The sequence below is a fragment of the Osmia bicornis genome, chromosome 16 (assembly GCF_907164935.1).
Source record: "Osmia bicornis bicornis chromosome 16, iOsmBic2.1, whole genome shotgun sequence".
Classification (NCBI taxonomy): Eukaryota; Metazoa; Arthropoda; class Insecta; order Hymenoptera; family Megachilidae; genus Osmia; species Osmia bicornis.
The window spans coordinates 3,490,931-3,511,971 of NC_060231.1; the positions used below are offsets into that span (position 1 = coordinate 3,490,931).

The 21,041-nt window shown below is 40.6% G+C and overlaps 1 protein-coding gene across 6 annotated transcripts; it reads left to right on the forward strand.

The window, feature by feature from the left end:
* The first annotated feature begins 444 nt into the window (after positions 1-444).
* Positions 445-21,014, forward strand: LOC114878003 (calcium-binding mitochondrial carrier protein Aralar1). 6 transcript variants are annotated; one of them, XM_046289099.1, is made up of 18 exons: positions 6,959-7,062; positions 13,195-13,251; positions 13,360-13,502; positions 13,623-13,738; positions 13,815-13,954; positions 14,068-14,214; positions 14,453-14,594; positions 15,328-15,421; positions 15,898-15,933; positions 16,710-16,800; positions 16,935-17,010; positions 17,389-17,507; positions 17,583-17,753; positions 17,822-17,962; positions 18,041-18,235; positions 18,307-18,409; positions 19,284-19,374; positions 20,121-21,014. In XM_046289099.1, the coding sequence occupies exons 1-18, from the start codon at positions 7,015-7,017 to the stop codon at positions 20,293-20,295; spliced, it is 2,085 nt and encodes a 694-aa protein (XP_046145055.1). In that variant the 5' UTR covers positions 6,959-7,014; the 3' UTR covers positions 20,296-21,014. The 6 variants fall into 6 exon arrangements, with proteins under 6 accessions (XP_046145051.1, XP_046145052.1, XP_046145055.1 ...); XM_046289095.1 differs by lacking the exons at positions 6,959-7,062; positions 15,898-15,933 and adding an exon at positions 445-879; XM_046289096.1 differs by lacking the exons at positions 6,959-7,062; positions 15,898-15,933 and adding an exon at positions 6,526-6,798.
* The last annotated feature ends 27 nt before the right edge of the window (positions 21,015-21,041 follow it).

Consider the following 21,041-nt stretch of genomic DNA (forward strand, 5'->3'; position numbering starts at 1 on the left):
AAAGAGCTATTTGCTACAGTTATAATTAAAAGGAAATCGTCTATAATATGTACGATAAATCAATTTTATTATGAAAAAAGCAACAATTATTCGTAGAAATCAAAAATCGCGCTTGCTTGCCAGCGACACCTATCAGAACAATGATAAACAAGGTTGCTGTTTTACCTACAGCTTCAATTAAATGTCTCGAATGAACGAGAAGAATCGTTTCGACCTGTAATCTTTTTAATTCTAAATTATTCTTCTCAACCGGCAAGCTCTGAAATGATTGATAATAAACGGCGCCACAAATTTACATTCGATAGCGCCACGATTCACATTTATTTAAACAACTGCTCATTATTATAAACTTAAGCCTAATTAAATTTCATATTTTAGGATGCACAAACGTGAAAAACTTTTCAAATATAATGGAAAACACGAAATGTCCCGAAGTACAATTTCGAATCTTGCCCAATTACGCGCGGTCGAGCCTCCGCGGTGCCACCAATCAGCGGCCGCGAGAGGTATCGGTGGCGCCACCAATCAGCAACTGCGGGAGACATGATGGCCGCTGAGATGGCGCTAGCTGATTGGTCGACGCGCAGTAGCATGGCAGCTTCCGTTCTGCAAAGTGTTTTCAAAGAGCAGGTGAGCGTTTCGTAGAGAGCGTCGCGACTCGTTGGACGTATCGACGGTGAAAAATCTTATTCCAGTGTTGTGACCCGGTGTGTGGCTGTGCGTGTGATAGTGTATCGAACATCACTGTTCGATTTCAGCCGGAAAAAGAAGAATCTCATTTTTTTCCACTCGGTGTGAACTCGTGCAGGAACGATCGAGGTAAACTTCCTGCTGGGAATGTTGATGGACTCGCTTCTCGTTCAAGCATCCTGCCAAGAGGTGGGTAAGTTTTGTCGATCTTCTCGCCTCGTTACACGCCGTACCGCGTGCGTCGCTTCGTAACGGCCGTTTTTCAAACGGCTCGTAAATCCGGCCTGTGCCCGGAATTCTTTTATCTTAACGGCTTCGAACGACCGTCGCGGTTCTCTTCGAGTCCCGGTGCAAAGGACGAAAGCGGTACTGGCCGAGTGACATCTGCATCGGGTTGGACGTATCCACGAATGGCGGTGCTAATATCGATCCTGAAGTCTCCGCCGCGAGGCTGTCTCGCTTTCGAGGTCACCGGGACTTCAGTCGCAACCCTCACTCTCGATTTCTATATCTTTGTCCACGATTTTCCTTCACCGTCATTTACACACCCTTTTCTTCCCCTCCGCGATGCCACTGTACGATAACCGGTAATGATTGCTAACATCCTGTCTCGTTATGGGAATAGGAAATAGCGATGAGTAAGGAATGTAAACCGTAACACTTGGAACTTATAAAGCTGAGTACACATTCATCATTGTTTGAATTCCAACAGCCACCCCAGTGTTTGCACGGTATACAGCATATGTACAGTTCGCTTGGAAAAATTGTGGCTTACATGGAATTATTTCAAATGGGGATTTTATTGTAAGCGCAGGAAGAATTGTCTTCGGTAGTACTCTGGCTAGTTTCGAAGTTCCTTTTAGGCCTCTAGTGCCCTTTATACCGCAGTACGGTCCTCGACGGGGGAAGCCTTGGAGAAGAGGTTTACTGGTACAGTGACCTGGGTATATTGGAATTTTGGCGCATAGCTTACATAAGCGATCACGGAAATTGTTGAAAGTATGTCCTATTTACCGAGACGCAGGGACGAGCGTGGGGAATGCAGGCGTTCGATTCGAATCGTACAATATAATGCTTAACATCAACCTTGACCGTGGTGTTAATCCTTCCGTGACTGTTAAGCATCCTGTGTCGTAATTTTGAATGCCATTTCATGAAAGTTATTCAGTCGTCTCACTACCAGCGAGAGATACCTCCCTTTTATATTTAATTTATTTTTCTCAAATTTAATTTATTTATATTAACTAAATTTATTAGTTAATAGTAGCTGAAAGGCAATAACTATTTAAAAAAAAGAAAATTTAGTTAATAAATTAAGTAATATTAGCTAATATTAACTTAATTTATTAACTAAATTTTCTTTTTTTTTTAATAATTATTGCCTTTGAGATCATTGGTCCCTTCATTGCGAGGAAGAAATAATTTGGAAATGTACTTCCACTGTTAAAGTCTCTAATTACTGGATAACGTCAAAGGAAAAACAATATCTTGATTGCAACACTGGTCCGTGTTTTATCCCGCATCTTTTTTCCGCTGAGCGACGTCGACGGTTGTTATTTATTATTTTCTAGCCGTGTCCATTAATCGGTTCGGTTATTAAATCCCGGCGATGCTTTCTTATCAAGTGTCCCCGATTTTGTAACCCTTTTATCAACCATAAACAACGTCAGTTGTGATGAAACTAGAGAATTGATGCATCTACTGCGTTCATTAATTTTAATCTCAAACGGAATATTTGTTTTTAAAATATGGAAGGGGAATGAGTGAGAGTGAGGAATGATTGACGAAATGAAAAATTGATTTTCCCTGAGTGCAAGAGAGCCGGGGACTTTAAGCTTGAATCTCTAAAAAGTCGACCAAAGAAGGTTAGAGACGCATTATTTCGCAAGCGATTTTAAACCTGACCTTCGGTCGTTTTTCTTTCCACTAGTAGATATTTCAAGACAGTCATTTTGAAACTTGCAACTAACGATAAGTATGCATAATCTTATGACGTTAAATGATAAGAAGAAAAAACCGATAAGAAAGAATAATTGTAATATCAGCTTCAGGTTAGATTAGGCTTATTTTTTAAATTCGTGTTTTTTTATTTTGTACTCAAGAAGTTTATTATTCAGTGATATTGACCAGTAATGATAAACATACGTTCAGTTAAACGAGCAGTGTTTTTGAAAATAGTATTTTCTCCATGTCGAAATCAGTGTTGCTGTTTGTAAGCGATTACGATTACTTCAGCACTGATTTAATGCTCTTGTATCACACTTCACGATAAACATAGCAGACAATCGAGAAACCAACAAATCAATCTCGTCAATAGTCTCTCGTTTCACCACTCGAATTTCTGCCTTTCAAATTCACCGGTCATTTCATCAAGATAAAAGCCCCGAATAATTGCCTTTCAAATCCCTTTCTGCAAATTGAACGTGAATATTTTTATATATTTTATATAATGTAACGTATAAACTGCACTTTACTATACAGTTTTAGGTTATGTTTTAAAAATCAATATTTGCCAATATTTCTTTTTCCAGTTATGCATTTTATTTCAGAATTTATGACTTTATAATCTAACCTTACAATTTTCAGTTTTTTCTTTTAGTTGCATTACTTTCCTAGAAGTTCAATTATCGCTTCTCGAAGAGCGTCCCGAAGGAAAATGACGCTGCAGGCAATCAGGCCCCAAATATATAGAGGTCCGTGGTCCGCCATTACTTGGGTGTAAATTTTTCCGCGGGAAAATTTGAATTTGTTATTCGTTCTTTTTCGATATATATAAATTTTTTCAATTAAAATTTACATTAACCTTTTTCTAAATTACTTTTAATATTATTATCTTCAAAATTAAGACATTTGAAAATTCCTGTTTCCCGTATTTCATTTTCCCTCGGGAAGCCTATCATTCTCCGTGTTGTACGTGGATCGGATACGTTGTTGCGTCGAATGCACCGCATCGGCGCACTGGTTTTCTGCGCAAGTCGAAATTGTTTTTATTTCCTCTACACAATTTTTCACAATAAATAATTATTTATTTGAGTAATTTACATCCTATTTTAAAACGTCAGAATAATTTCTTTTTATCGGGTAACCTTCGGTCGATTTCATTCCTACCGGCTTTCTAGCGATACATATATCGATTTGCATTTTTACCGGTAGCGTCACGTGATCGATATTATCAAACTCCCGATAATCGAACAGTTATGCAACATCGATCGATCGTCTGAAAATTGCGATAAGAAACTCCCTCGATTTCCAATAATCTGGAACGATTGTAAGATAAGAAAATAAAACGATCAGATTTCTCAGCGATATCGTATTTAATTTTATCGACGAATATAATAATCATTTATCCGATGAGATTGCGAGTCAATAGCCTCTAGAAACTTGCGAAACACGTGTATCTTACTAGAGCAGCCGAAAATACTGCGACGCGATTTTCAGGCCGTTCTAATTCCGAGTTTCTACCTCCGCCATAAATTCGCCTCTAACGTCGCGTAAAGGCTTCTAACAAAAAAATTCCTCTCTGTTAGAATAGGAAAAAAAGCCAACGTTTCTGCAGAGAATTATTCCCGTCTAACGTTTTTGCACGTATCAGCAAAGCGCAGACAGAATTCTTCATCTCTGTTGGACGATACACAACAGTGATTTGATGGCCAAGAAATACTGAATCCTTGCAGCTCCACAGAGGATCGATCGTTTGAATTTTAAATGGTAAAAGAGAGCGTGTATATCTGCTTCCATTTCTGACGTCATTGCATAGGATCATTTATTTCCGATCAGGGCCGGCCCTAGGCCTAGGTGGCCCCTAAGGCCCCCCCAGGGTCCAGGGCCCCCATAAGAATATTTTGCATCTAAGAATGCAAGAAGAGTAATGGAAATGCAAATCTAAATTAGTTATACAAGTTTTAATATTAATTTTATAAATTTTATTTGAGGTACTTTTTTTTGTGAATGGGCCCTATTTTGGAACTCGCCTTGGACCTCGAAAACTCAGGGCCGGCCCTGTTGAAATTATTCTAAATCTAAAATTGCAATTATTAATGATGCTTTGAAAAACAGGGCCGGCCCTAGGCCTAGGAGACTAGGCGGCCCCTTAGAGCCCCCCGAGATCCAGGGCCCCCATAAAACGATTTTGCAAGATTGCAAGAAGAGTAATGTTAATCTACATTAGTTATGCAAGCTTTAATGTTAATTTTATAAATTTTATTTGAGGTACTTTTTTTTGTGAAGGGGCCCTATTTTGGAACTCGCCTCGGACCTCGAAAATTCAGGGCCGGCCCTGTTGAAAGGCCATATTGAAATTATTCTAAATCTAAAATTGCAATTATTAATGATGTTTTTAAAGGCAGGGCTCCCCTGGGCCTAGGCAGACTAGGCGGTCGCTTAGGGCCCCCAAGGGCCGGCCCTGTTGAAAGGCCATATTGCAATTATTCTAAATCTAAAATTGCAATTATTAATAATGCTTTGAGAAACAGGGCCGGCCCTTGGCCTAGGCGGCCCCTTAGGGCCCCTCGAGGTCCAGGGCCCCCATAAGACGATTTTGCAAAAATGCAAGAAGAGTAATACTAATCTAAGTTAGTTATGCAAGCTTTAAGGTTAATTTTATTAATTTTATTTGAGCTACTTTTTTTATGCCATATATGTGAAGGGGCCCTTTTTCGGACCCCTGAAATCTCAGGACCGGCCCTGTTTTCGATCAATTTTTAATTCATAAATTTTTATTTCAGAATCGATGCTTCTAACGACACGTGTCTTATTTTTATCCGAACCGCCGATTTATTAGGTTAGAAAACTTTTCTGCAGTTTTTAAGTATCAACTTCCTCGAAACGCATGGAATGTGTTAACGTATCTAGAAAATCGATGATCCGTTTATTTTTCTTTTTAAACGAAGACACTCGAAGATACAGTGCGTTCAGCGGAATCGCGCGGTAAAGCCATTTTGTTTTTTTATTCTCGCCGGAGTTTGCTCGACGGTTGACCTGGAAACGAGGGAAGCGTTATAATTTTTTTAAAATGCTATGCCACGTATTTTCCATCGAGTCTGCTCGAACAATGTTTTCCCTTGTTCTTGTAATCCTCGAGCGCAAGCTTTAGCGAGATTCCATCCTCAGCGATTCGACTCCTGTTCCCTTCGCATTGACCCAATTTCTGTGTCGCACACGCGAGGCCTGGATACGGGTATTATTATCCCAGCCCACTGCAAATCCATCCGATTCAGCCTCTGCTTACCTCTTCGATTATTTATTTTATTTTATCTCATCCGGGTACGCTTACCTGTTAGTTCGGTAAAAGTCAAGTTTCTCGGGTTTCCTGGTACAATCTTACAGCTATTATTAACCCTTTCGCTGCCACGGAGGTCCCATGGGACCTGTGGTCTAACGGATAACCGCCACTAAGAAAAATGTGCTATTGGCAAGATTGTACCGTTATTTTAATATATGCCATTACAAAATTTTTAATATAAAATTTATATCAGCATAAGTTTCTTCACCATTAATATCTAAAAAGTTTCTACTTATCTCATATTCTGTGTAGAAGCTAAATAAATAAATAATTAATAATTAATAAAAAATAATTAACTAATAATTAATTAATTAATTAATTAATTTGTATTGTGGCCCACTGGTGCAAGTTGAAAAATTCGCGTGGCGGGGAAAGGGTTAAATTAATTCAGTTAGTAGTCACTTGGATACAGAGTTGGTTCAATGTATATTATACGATTGGACAATTAAGTCCATTCGGACGAGATTCGCTGACGCGTGATATATCAAGCTTCCTGTGTTACAGTTTTCCCCGTAAAGCGAGCCGGGAACCCCGTGTCCTCCTCCCAACGGTACGCGCGTAAACCTGCACCAGTTGCGTCGCGAGTCTCGCGGTGAGTCCACGTCAGTTACGCCTGGATCCCCGTCGAGGTAACATCTCTTATTTCGACGAAATGATCCAGCCGTTCGTGCGTTATTCCCGCCACTCGATCACGTGATCCAAGATTCCACGAGCATTTAAAAAGGTGATCCCCCGTGCGCGTTATCCGAGTACACTTGGCGTCGCAGAACGAAGAAACGAATGAGGAAAGGAGAATGCATGAGAAGAGCATCGATACTTGTGAAGAGGTCAGCCGAGATAATATTCTTTAAAATTAATATCACTTTTTCGACGTTTCTCTCATTATCCTCTGTTTAGTATCCCACGTACGAGAGGCAGGAATGTTTTATTGCGGTGAAAGTGTTTTGGAAGACGTGAAAGTGATTGGTGACCGAATGGAATTTTGGATTTTTAAGAGGAACGTAGTTGATCGTTCGGTTTCTTCGACAGAAACCATGTGATGTATGGTACACGTATGCGATACACGTAGCAATCCCCACCCCACCGTCACGGTAATTACTTCTGATTGACTAATTGCATTTTGATTAGAATATAAGTCAACATTTGTTGGGCACTTATCGCTCGTTAGGATAGGAAACAATCGTTGGGCGCAATTTTCTGCCGAGGTGTTTGATATCCGACGCCGAAGGTTGGCAATGATATCGTCTTTTTATTGATCGTTTTTTTCCTACTTTAGAAACTTAACACTGTCCTCCTTTGTTTGATAGCTTGATGGAACCTTTTCCATTAACTCTGTTGTTATAGGGTGCACAATTGGACAGGAAAAGTGACGTTTAGAAGGCACCATATTGAGATACGCTGAGGCTTTTCAAAGATGTAGGAATTTGATAGGAGTATAATTATGTTTCATAGTTTACATAAAAGAGAATTTATTTTCCATCGATTATTTACTCGGTTAGAATTGATACTGTTGTACGTCTAATATTCTGTTTTGCGTGATTCATTACGTAAACGTGTGATCTTGTTGTCGCCGAGATTATCCGTGACTGCGATCCATCGTTTCGTGATAGCTAGGCTAAAATTCCTTAACCGTATTAGACGGCCGTGGATGGGATACCTTTTAAGTACACCCCCGTTCAATGCTAGTCTCCTAGAATCTTAGCTCGGCTGCACATACTCGTGTCGAATTAGCCGCCACTGCTTTCGTGGCCGTCCTTACACTTCTCAAAGACACCTGTTGCTTCTTTTCTCTTTTTCCTTTCCATTCAGCCACTTTGGAATCGGTTAACAATTCGCACTGATTCATTGGGAAAATCTTTGAAAAGGAATTATTCAGAGGCTGGAATCATAACCGTTACTCTGACGTTTATTATTCCCACACAGAGAAGGTCATGTATGATTGAATTTACATTTGTTAGACTTCATTTTGCTTATCTTCTTTAGCAAATGGAAAGTGGTTTTCAGAGGATTCTACTGTTTGCCTTTGGTCTCAAGAGGAATTTAATTTCTTCAGAAACAGGGCCGGCCCTAAGAAAAATGGCCCCTTCACATAAAAAAAAGTAGCTCAAATAAAATTTATAAAATTGATATTAACCCTTTCGCTGCCACGGTAGTCCCATGGGACCGGCGCTTGCCTTTTCATTTGGGCCATGGTCACGGGTGACCAGCATTAAGAAAAATGTGCTATTGGCAAAATTGTACCGTTATTTTAATATATTTTCTAATTCTTTGCCATCATATAATTTTTGAAATGAAATTTGTATTGTGGTCCACTGGTGCAAGTTTAAAAATTCCCGTGGCAGCTAAAGGGTTCTTGCATTCTTGCAAAATCGTCTTATGAGGTCCCTGGACCTCAGGGGGCCCTAAGGGGCCGCCTAGTCTGCCTAGGCCTAGGGCCGGCCCTGTTTTTCAAAGCATCATTAATAATTGCAATTTTAGATTTAGAATAATTGCAATATGGCCTTTCAACAGGGCCGGCCCTTGGGGGGCCCTAAGGGGCCGCCTAGTCTGCCTAGGCCTAGGGCCGGCCCTGTTTTTCAAAGCATCATTAATAATTGCAATTTTAGATTTAGAATAATTGCAATTTTAGATTTAGAATAATTGCAATATGGCCTTTCAACAGGGCCGGCCCTTGGGGGGCCGCCTAGTCTGCCTAAGCCCAGGGCCGGCCCTGTTCACAAATGTTCCTATTCTAAAAGGAAAAGGTTGTGTGAATATCAAGGCTATCCTAATGGCATAGGTCAGATTAGCATCTTCTTATAATATCGACCTATGCTATCTAGTGACATTTGAGTTGAAAAATCCCCCAAACCCTTCGATGGTTAACATAACCTAGAAAAGTGATGCACGTGACAGGAAATCCTTTGGGCGTCATCGCTATCTCTATTGATTGCACTCTCGTCGTTCTCTCAATGAGTCTGCCCTAATAAATCTAATCACATGGAAACGGCGAATACGATTGTTATCACCGTGGCGTCAACGCGTGGAAGAATTCGACGCCTCGGTGTGTTTAATTAGGATCGGTGCCGCGAACAGGGACTAATGAACGTCGATGAACAACGTGACAACGATTACGTAACGCGGATCGTTGCAAAACGAGAAGAGCCGTTGCATGCAGGAAGTTACCCGGTCGGTCGACCGGTTGGCGGCCATGTCAAGGCACGTGCTCTCCGAGACGTAAAAATACCTGCTCTTGACAGTGATCGAGCCCAAGCGGCGTCGGCGTCTAGAAGAATAAAAAGAAGGTACAGTAAAATCTCTCTAGTTGTCCGTAAGCTGGAAAGCGAAAATGGACAATGTGGGCAGGATGGACAGGATTTTTTGAGCCTCGCAGAGAAGGTAGCAAGAGAGCCGTAACAGCCGAGAAATTAACAACAGTTTAACTTTTTTATTTTTAGAATTTTTCTGGATGCAAATTATACAATTTTTGTGATTAAAATGAGATCAAACGTGACATAATTGGGGATGTTTCCTTGTACCTAAAATAAAGTAAATATTTCCTCTCATTTTAATCAGAAGAGTCTGGCCGATATTTAAAAAAAATCCGTAGGTAAAGAAAATTAATATTAAAAAAGTTACAGTACTTTACTATAAATTACCAAACTGTCATTAAAGAAGCCGCGTTGCGTACCGCGTGACTGACTGGAACGAACAGAACATAGGCGTCTGGTGAGAAATCCATAGGCGTGGGATGAAACCGACGGACACTGTCAGCAGAGCAACAAACGGTCAACTAGAGAGATTTTACTTTATGTCCTGTTCGAATTTCACCGCATCCAACTGTTTCACGGCCTTTTTTATATGGGTTTATTTTTTTTTTTTTTTTTTTTTGTAGAGGAAATTAGTCGGAAACGTCGAACGTTACATAGAATTGCATAACCGAAGCGAGAGAATCGGAAGGCCATCGCCTGGCTGCCAGCAGAAAGTCAATGAAAAAGCGAGACACTTGCCCGGGGGAGGAGGGGGTTAAGAGAACGTTCTCTTCGTCGCGAGCGCGCGCTTCAGGAAGCTGGTTCAGTCTACTCGTGACTTTCGCTCGCGAAACGCACGCGGTTCATCGGTGACGTGTTCCCGTCTAGTCGGTTCAAATCCGACACGTGCGCGGCTCGCATACCGTTCCGTGTGATTTAACGCTCGCCCCAACCCCGTTAAGGGGTTTTTATCACGCCCCATAATCGACGACCACCGCCAGCATGCTGATCTCGCGAACCACGTGACACGGTTTTTCTATTACCCAGAAAGGATTCGCTTCTTCTGCTACTTTTTTGTCCAACGTTAGAAAGAGACTTATAACAATCGCCGCGTTATGGTACGTTTGTTCTACGTAGTTCGCTGTGTGTTAAAATAATGATGCAATAATGTTTAACGATGAAATGTTTTGATTTGAATAATGGTGTCAGGGCGAGAGAGATGAGTTTTGACTTCTCAAGGTCGGCTGCCATGATATTTATATAGTTTGTTTCATTCTTCAATTTTAGTTTAGGTCTTATTCGCATTGTACAATGTTTGGAAACCTTGAGCAGTCGAAAGTAATTAATCTACAATAGTAAAAGTACAGATAATTCTCTTCTCGAGTCATTGAACGGAAACTTTTCCTCTCTGTGTAATTTAGAATTGATAGAGCCTTCTGTTTCTATAAATCACGAGTGATAAGGAGGCTCAACTAACTTTCCAGTCGTTGGATTATCATTTTATTTCAGGGCTAGTGATTTGCGGCCCGACTAGTCGGGTCGGTTCGGAAAACATCGGGCGGGCTCGGGCTGGCGTCCGATAGACGCGTGCAGTCGGGTAGCCCGACTATTTCGGGTTCGGTCGGGTACAGTCGGGCAGATTCGGACGAGCTCCAAAATTCCATATAAAGCAGATTTTGCACGTTTATTACAAGTATTAACAAGTACAATATCATAGTGTCCGTTCGTCTAGTGAAAAAACACTGACCTTGAGTCCAAGTTTAACCGCAGCAAATATCATAAATCTAATTATTTAATAAAAGCGTTAAAATAATTAACATTTCAATAATCTATTTGAAATTACAAAATACACTACATGAGAGTTGGGTCGCGGGCCGCGGCCGGACCCGCCCGACTGTACCCGACCGAACCCGAAACAGTCGGGCCACCCGACTGCGCGCATGTATCGGCCGGCCCGCCCGAGTCCGCCCGATTTTTTCCGAGCCCGCCCGAGCCCGTAATATCAGGTACCCGCACATCCCTAATCAGGGCTATACTGTTTAAATATTCCATAATGTTGCTATGTTGCCTCTAAGACCCCCCGTTTGTTGTTATATAATATCAAGTTTCATAAGTGTGAAAATCTTTCAGTTGATAAATTTTCTAGTAGCTTTGTTGATGAAAAGGACATCCGTAGCCAGAAGGCGAGCCTTATTTTTGGAACGGTTCTTTTTCTTGCCGGTGAAACCCAGCGACAACGGATCGGGTTATCGGCTTCGCCGAGCTGGCACGTTCACCGACTGGCTTATACGTATACACATGTATATCGTTACCGCATTATTTTCTGCGTCAAGTTCTCGAGCAGCTTGACCGTGAAAAGCGAGTGTAGTGGTGTCTGGTTCGTTAGTGCCACGCGACCGATACATGATCCCCCTATACATGCGGAGTGCTTGAGGATTTTATCAGATTCTTAGCTGGTTCACGGTAACGAGGGTACTTCTTCCCTCCCTCCTAATTTGTATCCCACAAATTGCCCACTTCCACATTTAGAGTAGGAATATTTCTCAAAATGGTTAATAATGTAATTAAATTGAAAAAAGTAAAATATTTAAAAATAAATTTAAATTAAAAAAAAAAATCAAAATGAAATAAGGGTTATTTATATATATATGTATAAATGATCCTGACGTTCTTAAATTGAATAAATTGAAGATTATGAGATCCCATTTGTTATGGGATCAAATATATTTGATCCAGGTCAATAGTTTAATTGGTTGTTGAGCTGTATATTTAATTAGCCGGGTATTTGTTAAACATATTACCCTGATTGGAAAGGTTAAGCAAAAGTGTTTCTCCAGCCATTGTTAGGCCTGCATTCAAGATTACTCGAATACAAATTTATGAAACAAGAGGCAACATATGAAATAATTTTTATGGATGATCAATTGGGCTATGTTGACGACCCTGCTATCGTGGACTTACGCAATATGATAGGATTCTGTGCAAGCAAAGGCAACCTTTCTGCATTACATGATAAATAATATGGCTGATAACCCGGGATCCTTGATTACATTAGCACCCGTTTATTATTCGCATTTTTACACCGGTTATTCCAGTGATCGCCTTATCTATGACGCGTGATCGACGATAGCTCAGCTACCAATAAATCATCAAAATAAGGAGCAATGAATTCCTATACCTTTCACTTTATAACTGTGGAACCATTGTAATCAGATTACTTAGGTTTTTCTGTTGAAAATGATACCAAATATGATCATGTTTGAATGGTATTAACACTTTGGGTGCCACATCACCCACGTATGGGTGGTACTAACACTTTGGGTGCCACATCACCCATATATGGGTGAATTCCTATACCTTTCACTTCATAACTATGGATCCATTGTAATCAGATTACTTAGGTTTTTCTGTTGAAAATGATACCAAATATGATCATGTTCGAATGGTATTAACACTTTGGGTGCCACATCACCCACATATGGGTGAATTCCTATTGAATTTCAATAGGAATCCATCACTCATTATTAGGAATTCTTTGGCTTACTTAATTGGAAACTGGTATTAGATACTTGAAATTATTAGTATTTTGAAGATAATATACACAAGATTTGTTAAGACAAAAGTAATACTTAATGGAATTTTCAATAGTTCTAGCGTGGCACTCAAAGTGTTAAACTCAGTCTTTTGCGAAGGGCCATCAGGAAGTAATTATTTCAGAGTAGAGTGCGAATGCATTTGATTGAATATCTTGAAAACTAGAAAAATTGATGTAAATTGCAAAATTGTGTAAGGGGTACAGCTGTGTAAATGGATTTAATGTAACGCCATTCGTGGAACGTCTTTCATCATTAACATTAAGAAGAATTTTCATTTTCAAGAAGTCTGTTGCAAAATTAATTAGTCTCCAGAGGAAGGAGAGATTTTGTGACAGAATAAATTATTTACTCTTGCTTTATTCACTGGTATTAATTTGATGATTTGTTTGCTTTCCAGGGTTCCGGATATCTAAAGCGTGCGAACACTGAACGGCTCCATGAAATATTTAATCAGGTAAACAATTGTCTGAGTTAAGCCTTTATCAATCACAGTGTTGCACGGTACAGGTGGATGTTAGAGAAAGGATCAGGAATAATAAACATTTTATTGGATGTATTACAGTACGCCTCACAAAAGAAGAATGGCGAGAGGTTTATGACCCCGTCTGACTTCGTACGAAGTTACCTTGGACTCTTCACGAATCCCGATTACAATTCTGATTCCGTTAATTTGCTCGCCGGTATCGTTGATACCAGTAAAGATGGGTTTGTATCCAGTTTCATTTTAATTAGAGTATTCTTCCTTTCACTGATTGAACGTTCATTTAAACCTTGCTAATTACTACTGAGCATAAGAATCTTTAATTATACCGTTAAAACTTGCAGGCTCATATCATTCCCTGAGTTCCAAGCATTCGAAGGGCTGCTCTGCGTGCCAGATGCTTTGTACAAGACAGCCTTTCAGTTGTTCGACACTAATGGAAATGGAATGGTTGCGTTTGGTGAGCAGAACATTCATTCAAACTTTCCCCATTTAATTAACCCGAAGAGGAGATCGCTAATTCTTTCTCCCTGCAGACGAGTTCGTTGAGGTGATGCTGAAAACTGAGCTGCATCAAAGGATGCCCTTCGACATGGAAAGCAGTTTGATCAAACTTTATTTTGGAAAGGATAAGAAGAGGTTGATCAACTATGCCGAGTTCAGTCAATTCTTGCATGTACGTTAATGTTTATTCTGATAAAAGTAATTGCTCATCTTTTTCAATATTTTAAGTAACGTCTGTCAGGGTCCAAAGATTCTTTAGCAATGCTTAATCACCGATTCTCCTAGGACTTCCACGAGGAGTACGCAACGGAGGCTTTCAAGAAATTCGACAAAGACTGTCAGGGTTTCATCTCGGCGCTGGATTTCCAAGACATCATGATCAGCATCAAGAGCCACTTGCTAACCAAGGACGTGAGGGACAACTTGGTCGCTGTACGTTATTGATCCTGTCACTGCTTCTCTTAACCCTTTCACTGCCACGCTAATTTTGTATATTATCTTAAAAATATTTCATTATATTTTCATCCACAATTTCAAGTACCTAATACAAGTATTTCCAATTGAGTCAAAGAATTCCTGATAATATGAGTGATGGATTCCTATTGAAATTCAATAGGAATTCACCCAAAGTGTTGAAGAACAAGAAATCAATAAATTCAATAAATTACAGGCTGCTAGTACTGGACAGAGCGGGCGTAAAGTGAGCTTTCCATACTTCATGGCGTTCAATTCCCTGTTGAATAACATGGAGCTCATCAAACGTATTTATCTAAACGCTACTAACGGCCATAGATACGAGGAGGTTACCAAAGGTATTTGTTCGCGAATAATACAGGGTGTTAAAAAATTCCCTGTTGGATAAATCATGAAAAGTCTTCAGGGAATTTTTTAATACCCCTAATGAATTCTCCAATGAAAAATAAGGGGAAACTTCCGAAAGGCCCCATCACCCCAGGACAACCAAACTTCGGATTTATAGTAATTGAGGGACGAGAAATCGAATGAGACCATTTTCAGAACTGGCAAATAAACCGTTCTCGAGATATACAGGGTATTCTAAAAGTGCGGAAACCCCCTATTATCTTGATAAGAACGCATTTCCACGTAAAATGACTAACCCTAACCCTAACCCTAACCTAGGTTAGGTTAGTCATTTTAGGTTAGTCCCTATTATCTTGATAAGAACGCATTTCCACGCAAAATGACTAACCTAACCTAGGTTAGGGTTAGGGTTAGGGTTAGTTCTTATCAAGATAATAGGGACTAACCTAAAATGACTAACCTAACCCTAACCCTAACCTAGGTTAGGTTAGTCATTTTGCGTGGAAATGCGTTCTTATCAAGATAATAGGGGGTTTCCGCACTGTTATAATACCCTGTATATCTGGAGAACGGTTTATTTGCCAGTTCTGAAAATGGTCTCATTCGATTTCTCGTCCCTCAATTACTATAAATCCGAAGTTTGGTTGTCCTGGGGTGATGGGGCCTTTCGGAAGTATACCCAAAAATAAGTGAAACGTTTGTGGCAATGATTTTCTTTTTTAGAAACGTTCCTTCATTCCGCACAAATGATGTCGCAGATCACGCCATTAGAGGTGGACATTCTTTTTCAACTGTGCGACCTGCTCCATCAGACTGGGTGAGTATCTCTGACCCTGAAACGCCAAGCTGTTCTCCTCGACATCGGACTGTTCGATCGAACAGAAAGGTCACGTGGAACCGAGAACAATAATCAAGCTGTGAGCAGAAAAATATTTGCGGTATCAGGGACCGATAATCGAGCGCGATAACTAATCTTCCACGTTGACCTGGTGAACGAGAAGCAAAGCGAGAAATGAAAAAAAAAAAAATGTCGCATGAGTAGAGAATGCTATCGTTGCACCAGCCAGCACACGCATCACCGTCATCATCCAAATAATCGAGTGTTCGCATTCTTATCAAAGGAAGATGGAGAGCTCCCCTTCCCGCCCCTTCATTTGTTTTTTGTTTATTTTTTTTCTGTGTTTGCTATACCAAAAGAAAACTTTCCATTATTCTTTCCGATCTTCAGCGAGCGCCAACTAAAGTTCCCATCATTGAATATATTTGTTTACGTGTTTACGCTGCCTGGATCAGATCTACAGAAGATGACGAGGCAGATTCGCGGCTTGGGTGCGTCTTTGTATTACAAGAATAATCACCGTGCTATGAATTTGTTATAACGCATACGCTGGCCTCGCGCGAAAGCAATGGGACCTTTTCTCTGAAACGCCGCAGAACAGAGAATTTGGGAAATAAAAATAATTCAAAGAGAATTAACACGTTGAACGCCATGGTGACCGGCTGCGCAATTTAATAAAAATAAATTTGAAAATTAATTATTACTATTCTTAGTAATTAGAGCTTAATAAGTCCCAGTTTCACTGTGGGGTTCAACGGGTTAAGGACTCTGAAGGAAAGAGGGAGAATCATATTCTTTTCTAAATTCCACGTATGCTGTCTTTTGGAAGGAAAATTCCCATTTCTTTTGCCAATGTATTTGTCTGTACATAACCGATAATGCCACTTGTCTCACCTACTTTCTTCAGCATCTATCTTAGGACGATGGTATTTGCAAACATTTGCACACCATGGGCACTAACGATATTTCCATTTCTCCCGTTTTCAATGCTATGACATATTTAAGATTATGCGTGTTAAGGAAACTTTATTGGCAGGATATATTTATAGAATCGCTCGAAGCAGTGCCATCAACGTTATTTGTTATCCTTCATAACAACCACCTCTCCACCTCTTCTTCTTCTATTTCTTTTTTTTAAAATTCTGAATAAGGCAACCGCCTCGCCATTACATAAACCCCTCAAAGTTTCTTCTTTAAAAAAATTGCTTTTTTTAACGTCGCGACAGCAACGACCTACGTATTGAGCACGCATTTTCTCGGGTTTCAGGAAAATTGTATACAATGATCTCGTGGCTATTACACCCGAGCAGTATTTCAAGCAAATAACAAAACGCCTTGCCGAGATAAAGGCGGTGTCGGTAAGTGTGGTGACAAGAAGATTGTTGAAGCCGGTCAGATGGCACCAGATTTAACCTGGGAACAATGTAACAAACAATTACCAGACTGTGTGTCGGATACGTTGTTCAATATAGACAGAATTCTTCTATTTCAGAGCCCCGAAGATCGTGGTATCGTCATCCAGATACTCGAGAGTGGATACCGATTTGTCCTTGGATCCATCGGAGGAGGTACGTTCGCTGTTTCTCTTATCGACGTTAACGTTTTTCTCTTTACAGCCAGGCAAATGACTTCAGCTACTTCTTTGAATAAATAAATGATTTATTGTATCTCGATCCTTGGATGGAGCTACTGAATTGGACGTTGGTCCATGCTTGTGGGGGATGGTTACACAAGATGCCTCAAAGAAGATGTGCACTATTTCCTTTCCATTAATTTAAAAATTTTTTTATTTGGCATGCAAAGAAACTGAAAATTGTAAAAATTATTGTGTACATCATTGTTGAGGCAGCTTGTATTTTGGCTGAAAGATCAACTTCTGGAGCGAGACTCCCTGTGACGAAGGTACAGTTAAAAGTAAACCATTAGACGAATAATGTTTTCTTTAGCGGTTGGCGCCACAGCCGTCTACCCGATTGATCTGGTGAAGACGAGGATGCAGAACCAAAGGACCGGGTCCCTTGTCGGCGAGCTGATGTACAGAAACAGCTTTGATTGCTGCAAAAAGGTTGGAATCGAAAAGTCTCGCCATGAAACACTGTCTGCATTGTTAATCATGAAGTTGGTGTCTTGCGTTTGACAGGTTATACGGCATGAAGGTTTCTTCGGTCTTTACAGAGGTTTGATACCTCAGCTGATGGGGGTGGCACCTGAGAAGGCCATCAAGTTGACTGTCAATGATTTTGTCAGAGATAAGTTCATGGATAAGAACGGCAATCTACCTCTTTATGGGGAAATTCTATCTGGTGCTTGTGTAAGTCTCTTCCACTCTAAGAAAAAGTAGAATTCTAGTGATATTGAGAAAGATTATTTGATCTTTAGGCAGGAGGCTCTCAGGTGATATTCACAAATCCCTTGGAAATAGTTAAAATCCGGCTGCAGGTGGCTGGAGAGATAGCAGGGGGGGCTAAAGTCAGAGCATGGACTGTGGTTAAAGAATTAGGTCTCTTTGGTTTGTATAAAGTGAGTAGTCGCAAGGTGAATCCCGAGCAGGATCAACTAAACCAGATCACTGTTAATGTCACTTCTGTTTCATTTCAGGGTGCAAGAGCTTGTTTCTTAAGAGACGTTCCATTTAGTGCAATTTATTTCCCAATGTATGCCCACTTGAAGACACGATTAGCAGACGAAGGGGGTTACAACACCCCTCTGTCTCTTCTTGCTTCTGGTGCTATCGCTGGTGTACCTGCAGCAGCGCTGGTCACTCCTGCAGATGTGATAAAAACAAGGCTACAAGTAATATCTCAATCTTCCCTTTCAATTATCTCATTCTTGTATATTCTCTAATTAACGTTGTTGTATTTTAGGTGGTAGCCAGACAGGGTCAAACAACGTACAACGGTTTACTGGATTGTGCGAAGAAGATCTTCAAGGAAGAAGGTCCAAGGGCATTCTGGAAAGGAGCCACAGGTATAAAATTCAATTCCTATATTTCATTTGACTACTTCTTTCTTCTATCATATTTGGAGAAATAGAAAGCTCCTAGGGTGTGTGATATTTATTTTAAGTTCTCACATACAAAAGAAAGTTAGTAATACATTTATGATTTGGTCGATTGCATGGGCTGGGGTCGTCCCCTGGCCGCATCTTTCGACCTATTCTTTCTCCCCAATATGACCTGGTGACTTGCTTCTGAGTGAGTACATCTTTATCTCTCTGCCTGCCACATAATAATCCGTGATGTTTCAGTTTACCCTTTGTTCTACGTTTTGTCTCTCATAACGTTGTGTTCCTTTCAATCAAAGAGGTTTTCACTGTTTTTGTTTTAAAACAGACCCAGTTGGTCCGAACAGCATATTACATCGCACGGTTTATCCTCACGTAACTTACATGTTTATTCATTTCTTATTATTTGCAACTAATAGTTGTTCAAACTCTATCGCTAGGACGAATAGTGTCTCATAGTTTGAATGAAAGATATCATCTTGTCGAATAATTTCATATGTACACTTCTGGGCATAGATGGTTTAAGAGGTTCAATAAAGCCCTGAATTAAGGTTGGGGCATTCTGTGCTGCCCCCAAGCCCTCAGGGCACAGTTTGGCCCAGGTGTGATTTAAAAGGTGAATGGTGAGAGGTGTCTCTACATCAGTCTTCAATCAACAGAGGCCATCTATGCTCGTGGATGTACAGCTCATAATTAAAATCATAATATTAATTCTTACCAAGAGTGATTAAATGTTGAAATTCAAATCTTTATTTAGACAAAGAACACGAAGTATTGTGTGAAAGTGTTAACGATCAAACGATTGATCTTATTTATTCTTTTTTACCCTATTTTACAGCCCGAGTATTTAGATCGTCACCCCAGTTTGGCGTGACCCTCTTCACCTACGAGCTTTTGCAGAGGCTCTTCGTGGTCGACTTCGGAGGATCGTAAGTAGCACATTCAAGATAAATCTCATCATTTTCAATCGTCTTAAAAAACTATCTGCTAACCGCACTTTGTCCAAATTATGGTGTGTCTGCGTGTGGGTGGTTTATCATGCAAATCTAATGCGTTGTGTGTCGGTGATCTGAACTGTTTATTTTCATATTTTCTCATTGACGAACTGTCTTTTTGTTTGTCTTTGACGCATACTAATCGTATACACGTTTATCCATTCCGGTTATAAATATTGTGTGATTAATTTGCATGCAAATTAAAAAATGATTTGGAACCGTTTATTTTCTTGGTAAGTACATCTTGTGCTTTCTCTTCCTTTGTTTTTTGTGTTCAATATTTGTCTTCGATTTTTCTTCTCATCTCAACTCACCCGCCTGTGTGATTTTTTGCAGTAGCTTGCCTCATTTCCTAAATCTGTTCCATTCGGAGACACGGTATCAACACCTTTTGCCTACCAATCAAAAAGAAATGTAATTGGAATTTATGGTTGTGGTATTTAAAATTATTACAGTCATTAATATTCCAAAAGAACACGTTTAACTCCTTGGCTGGTAAGGCTTTCTTATCATTCAAGTATTACGTTAAGGGCAGAAGGTGTCAGGGATCCTTTAAGAATTCACCCAGGAGATTGGTCAAATATCATCCGCCAAATCGCTTGCATCCGCATGAGAAAGCCTGTTTTTCATTGAAAGAAAGAGAGTATGAGATCACTGAACGTGTGCCTGGTTGTTTCCAGTCGACCCTCCGGGTCCGAGCACAGGGTGCCGGCGACAGGAGTTGCGGAAGAGATCCGTTCGACGAACCCAGACCACATAGGCGGTTACCAAGTAGCGTTGCCCATCTTCAACGGTATCGAAACAAAGTTCGGTCTCTATCTACCCAGGTTCCAAACCGGTACACAAGGAAAGTAACGCTCGTCGAGTTAGCTTCCGCTAGAAAATTAAGCTTGTAGCGACAGACAACCCCATCGACAGAACTGCGTATCCAGTCGCTGAGAATACTCAACCGACTGTCCAAGACCAACGAGGTACGAGCTCCACAGAACCTACCGACCTAGCCAAACCTGGTGAAAACTTATTTAAAATCGGGTCTTCGACCGTCGTCGTTGAAGGAACCCGACTCTCCCAGGCCCAAGTCCGGGGTAACCCTCTTAGGACACCTGACCTTCGAGGTCCTATAGCGTCTCTGAACATTCGACGAATAAATAACAGCATCATCTTCCTGGAAGCAACACAGATCAGCAGGAGAAAGGAAACATCTAAAGAAAAAACTGGGAATTGGAAGGAATCAGGTTCCTTGAAGAAGATGAGGCTCAGATTTTCTGAAGCGAGCATATGGGATTGAGCATCGCTAACGCGCACAACCTCTTCAGGCGACGATCCTCCATCGAGGCCACCGTGATGGAACGACAGAAGAGGAACAGTAACACAGGGTTTAGACAAGTTACACCCGGTGCTGTCCAGGGGGAATCTCTTCTGCAGCTAGAGGCACACAGTCTGCGAATAAAAATTGGATGTATATTTATAGTCCCCGTCAGGAGGGAATTCGGGAGGCCTTCTACCGCCTGCTTCTAACTTCATTAATCATGTACATGGTGGACAGAAATATATGAATAGCGGAAAGAAGTGAGGATGCAGGTGTATCGAATGATCATTGG

What these genes read in the sequence shown, in the direction of transcription:
- LOC114878003 (XM_046289099.1), top strand. Translation starts at nt 7,015, where the DNA reads ATGGTACACGTATGCGATACACGTAGCAATCCCCACCCCACCGTCACG. An exon ending in TCCATGAAATATTTAATCAG is followed by an intron (nt 13,252 to 13,359) that starts GTAAACAATTGT and finishes GATGTATTACAG; the next exon opens with TACGCCTCACAAAAGAAGAA. An exon ending in TGAGGGACAACTTGGTCGCT is followed by an intron (nt 14,215 to 14,452) that starts GTACGTTATTGA and finishes AATAAATTACAG; the next exon opens with GCTGCTAGTACTGGACAGAG.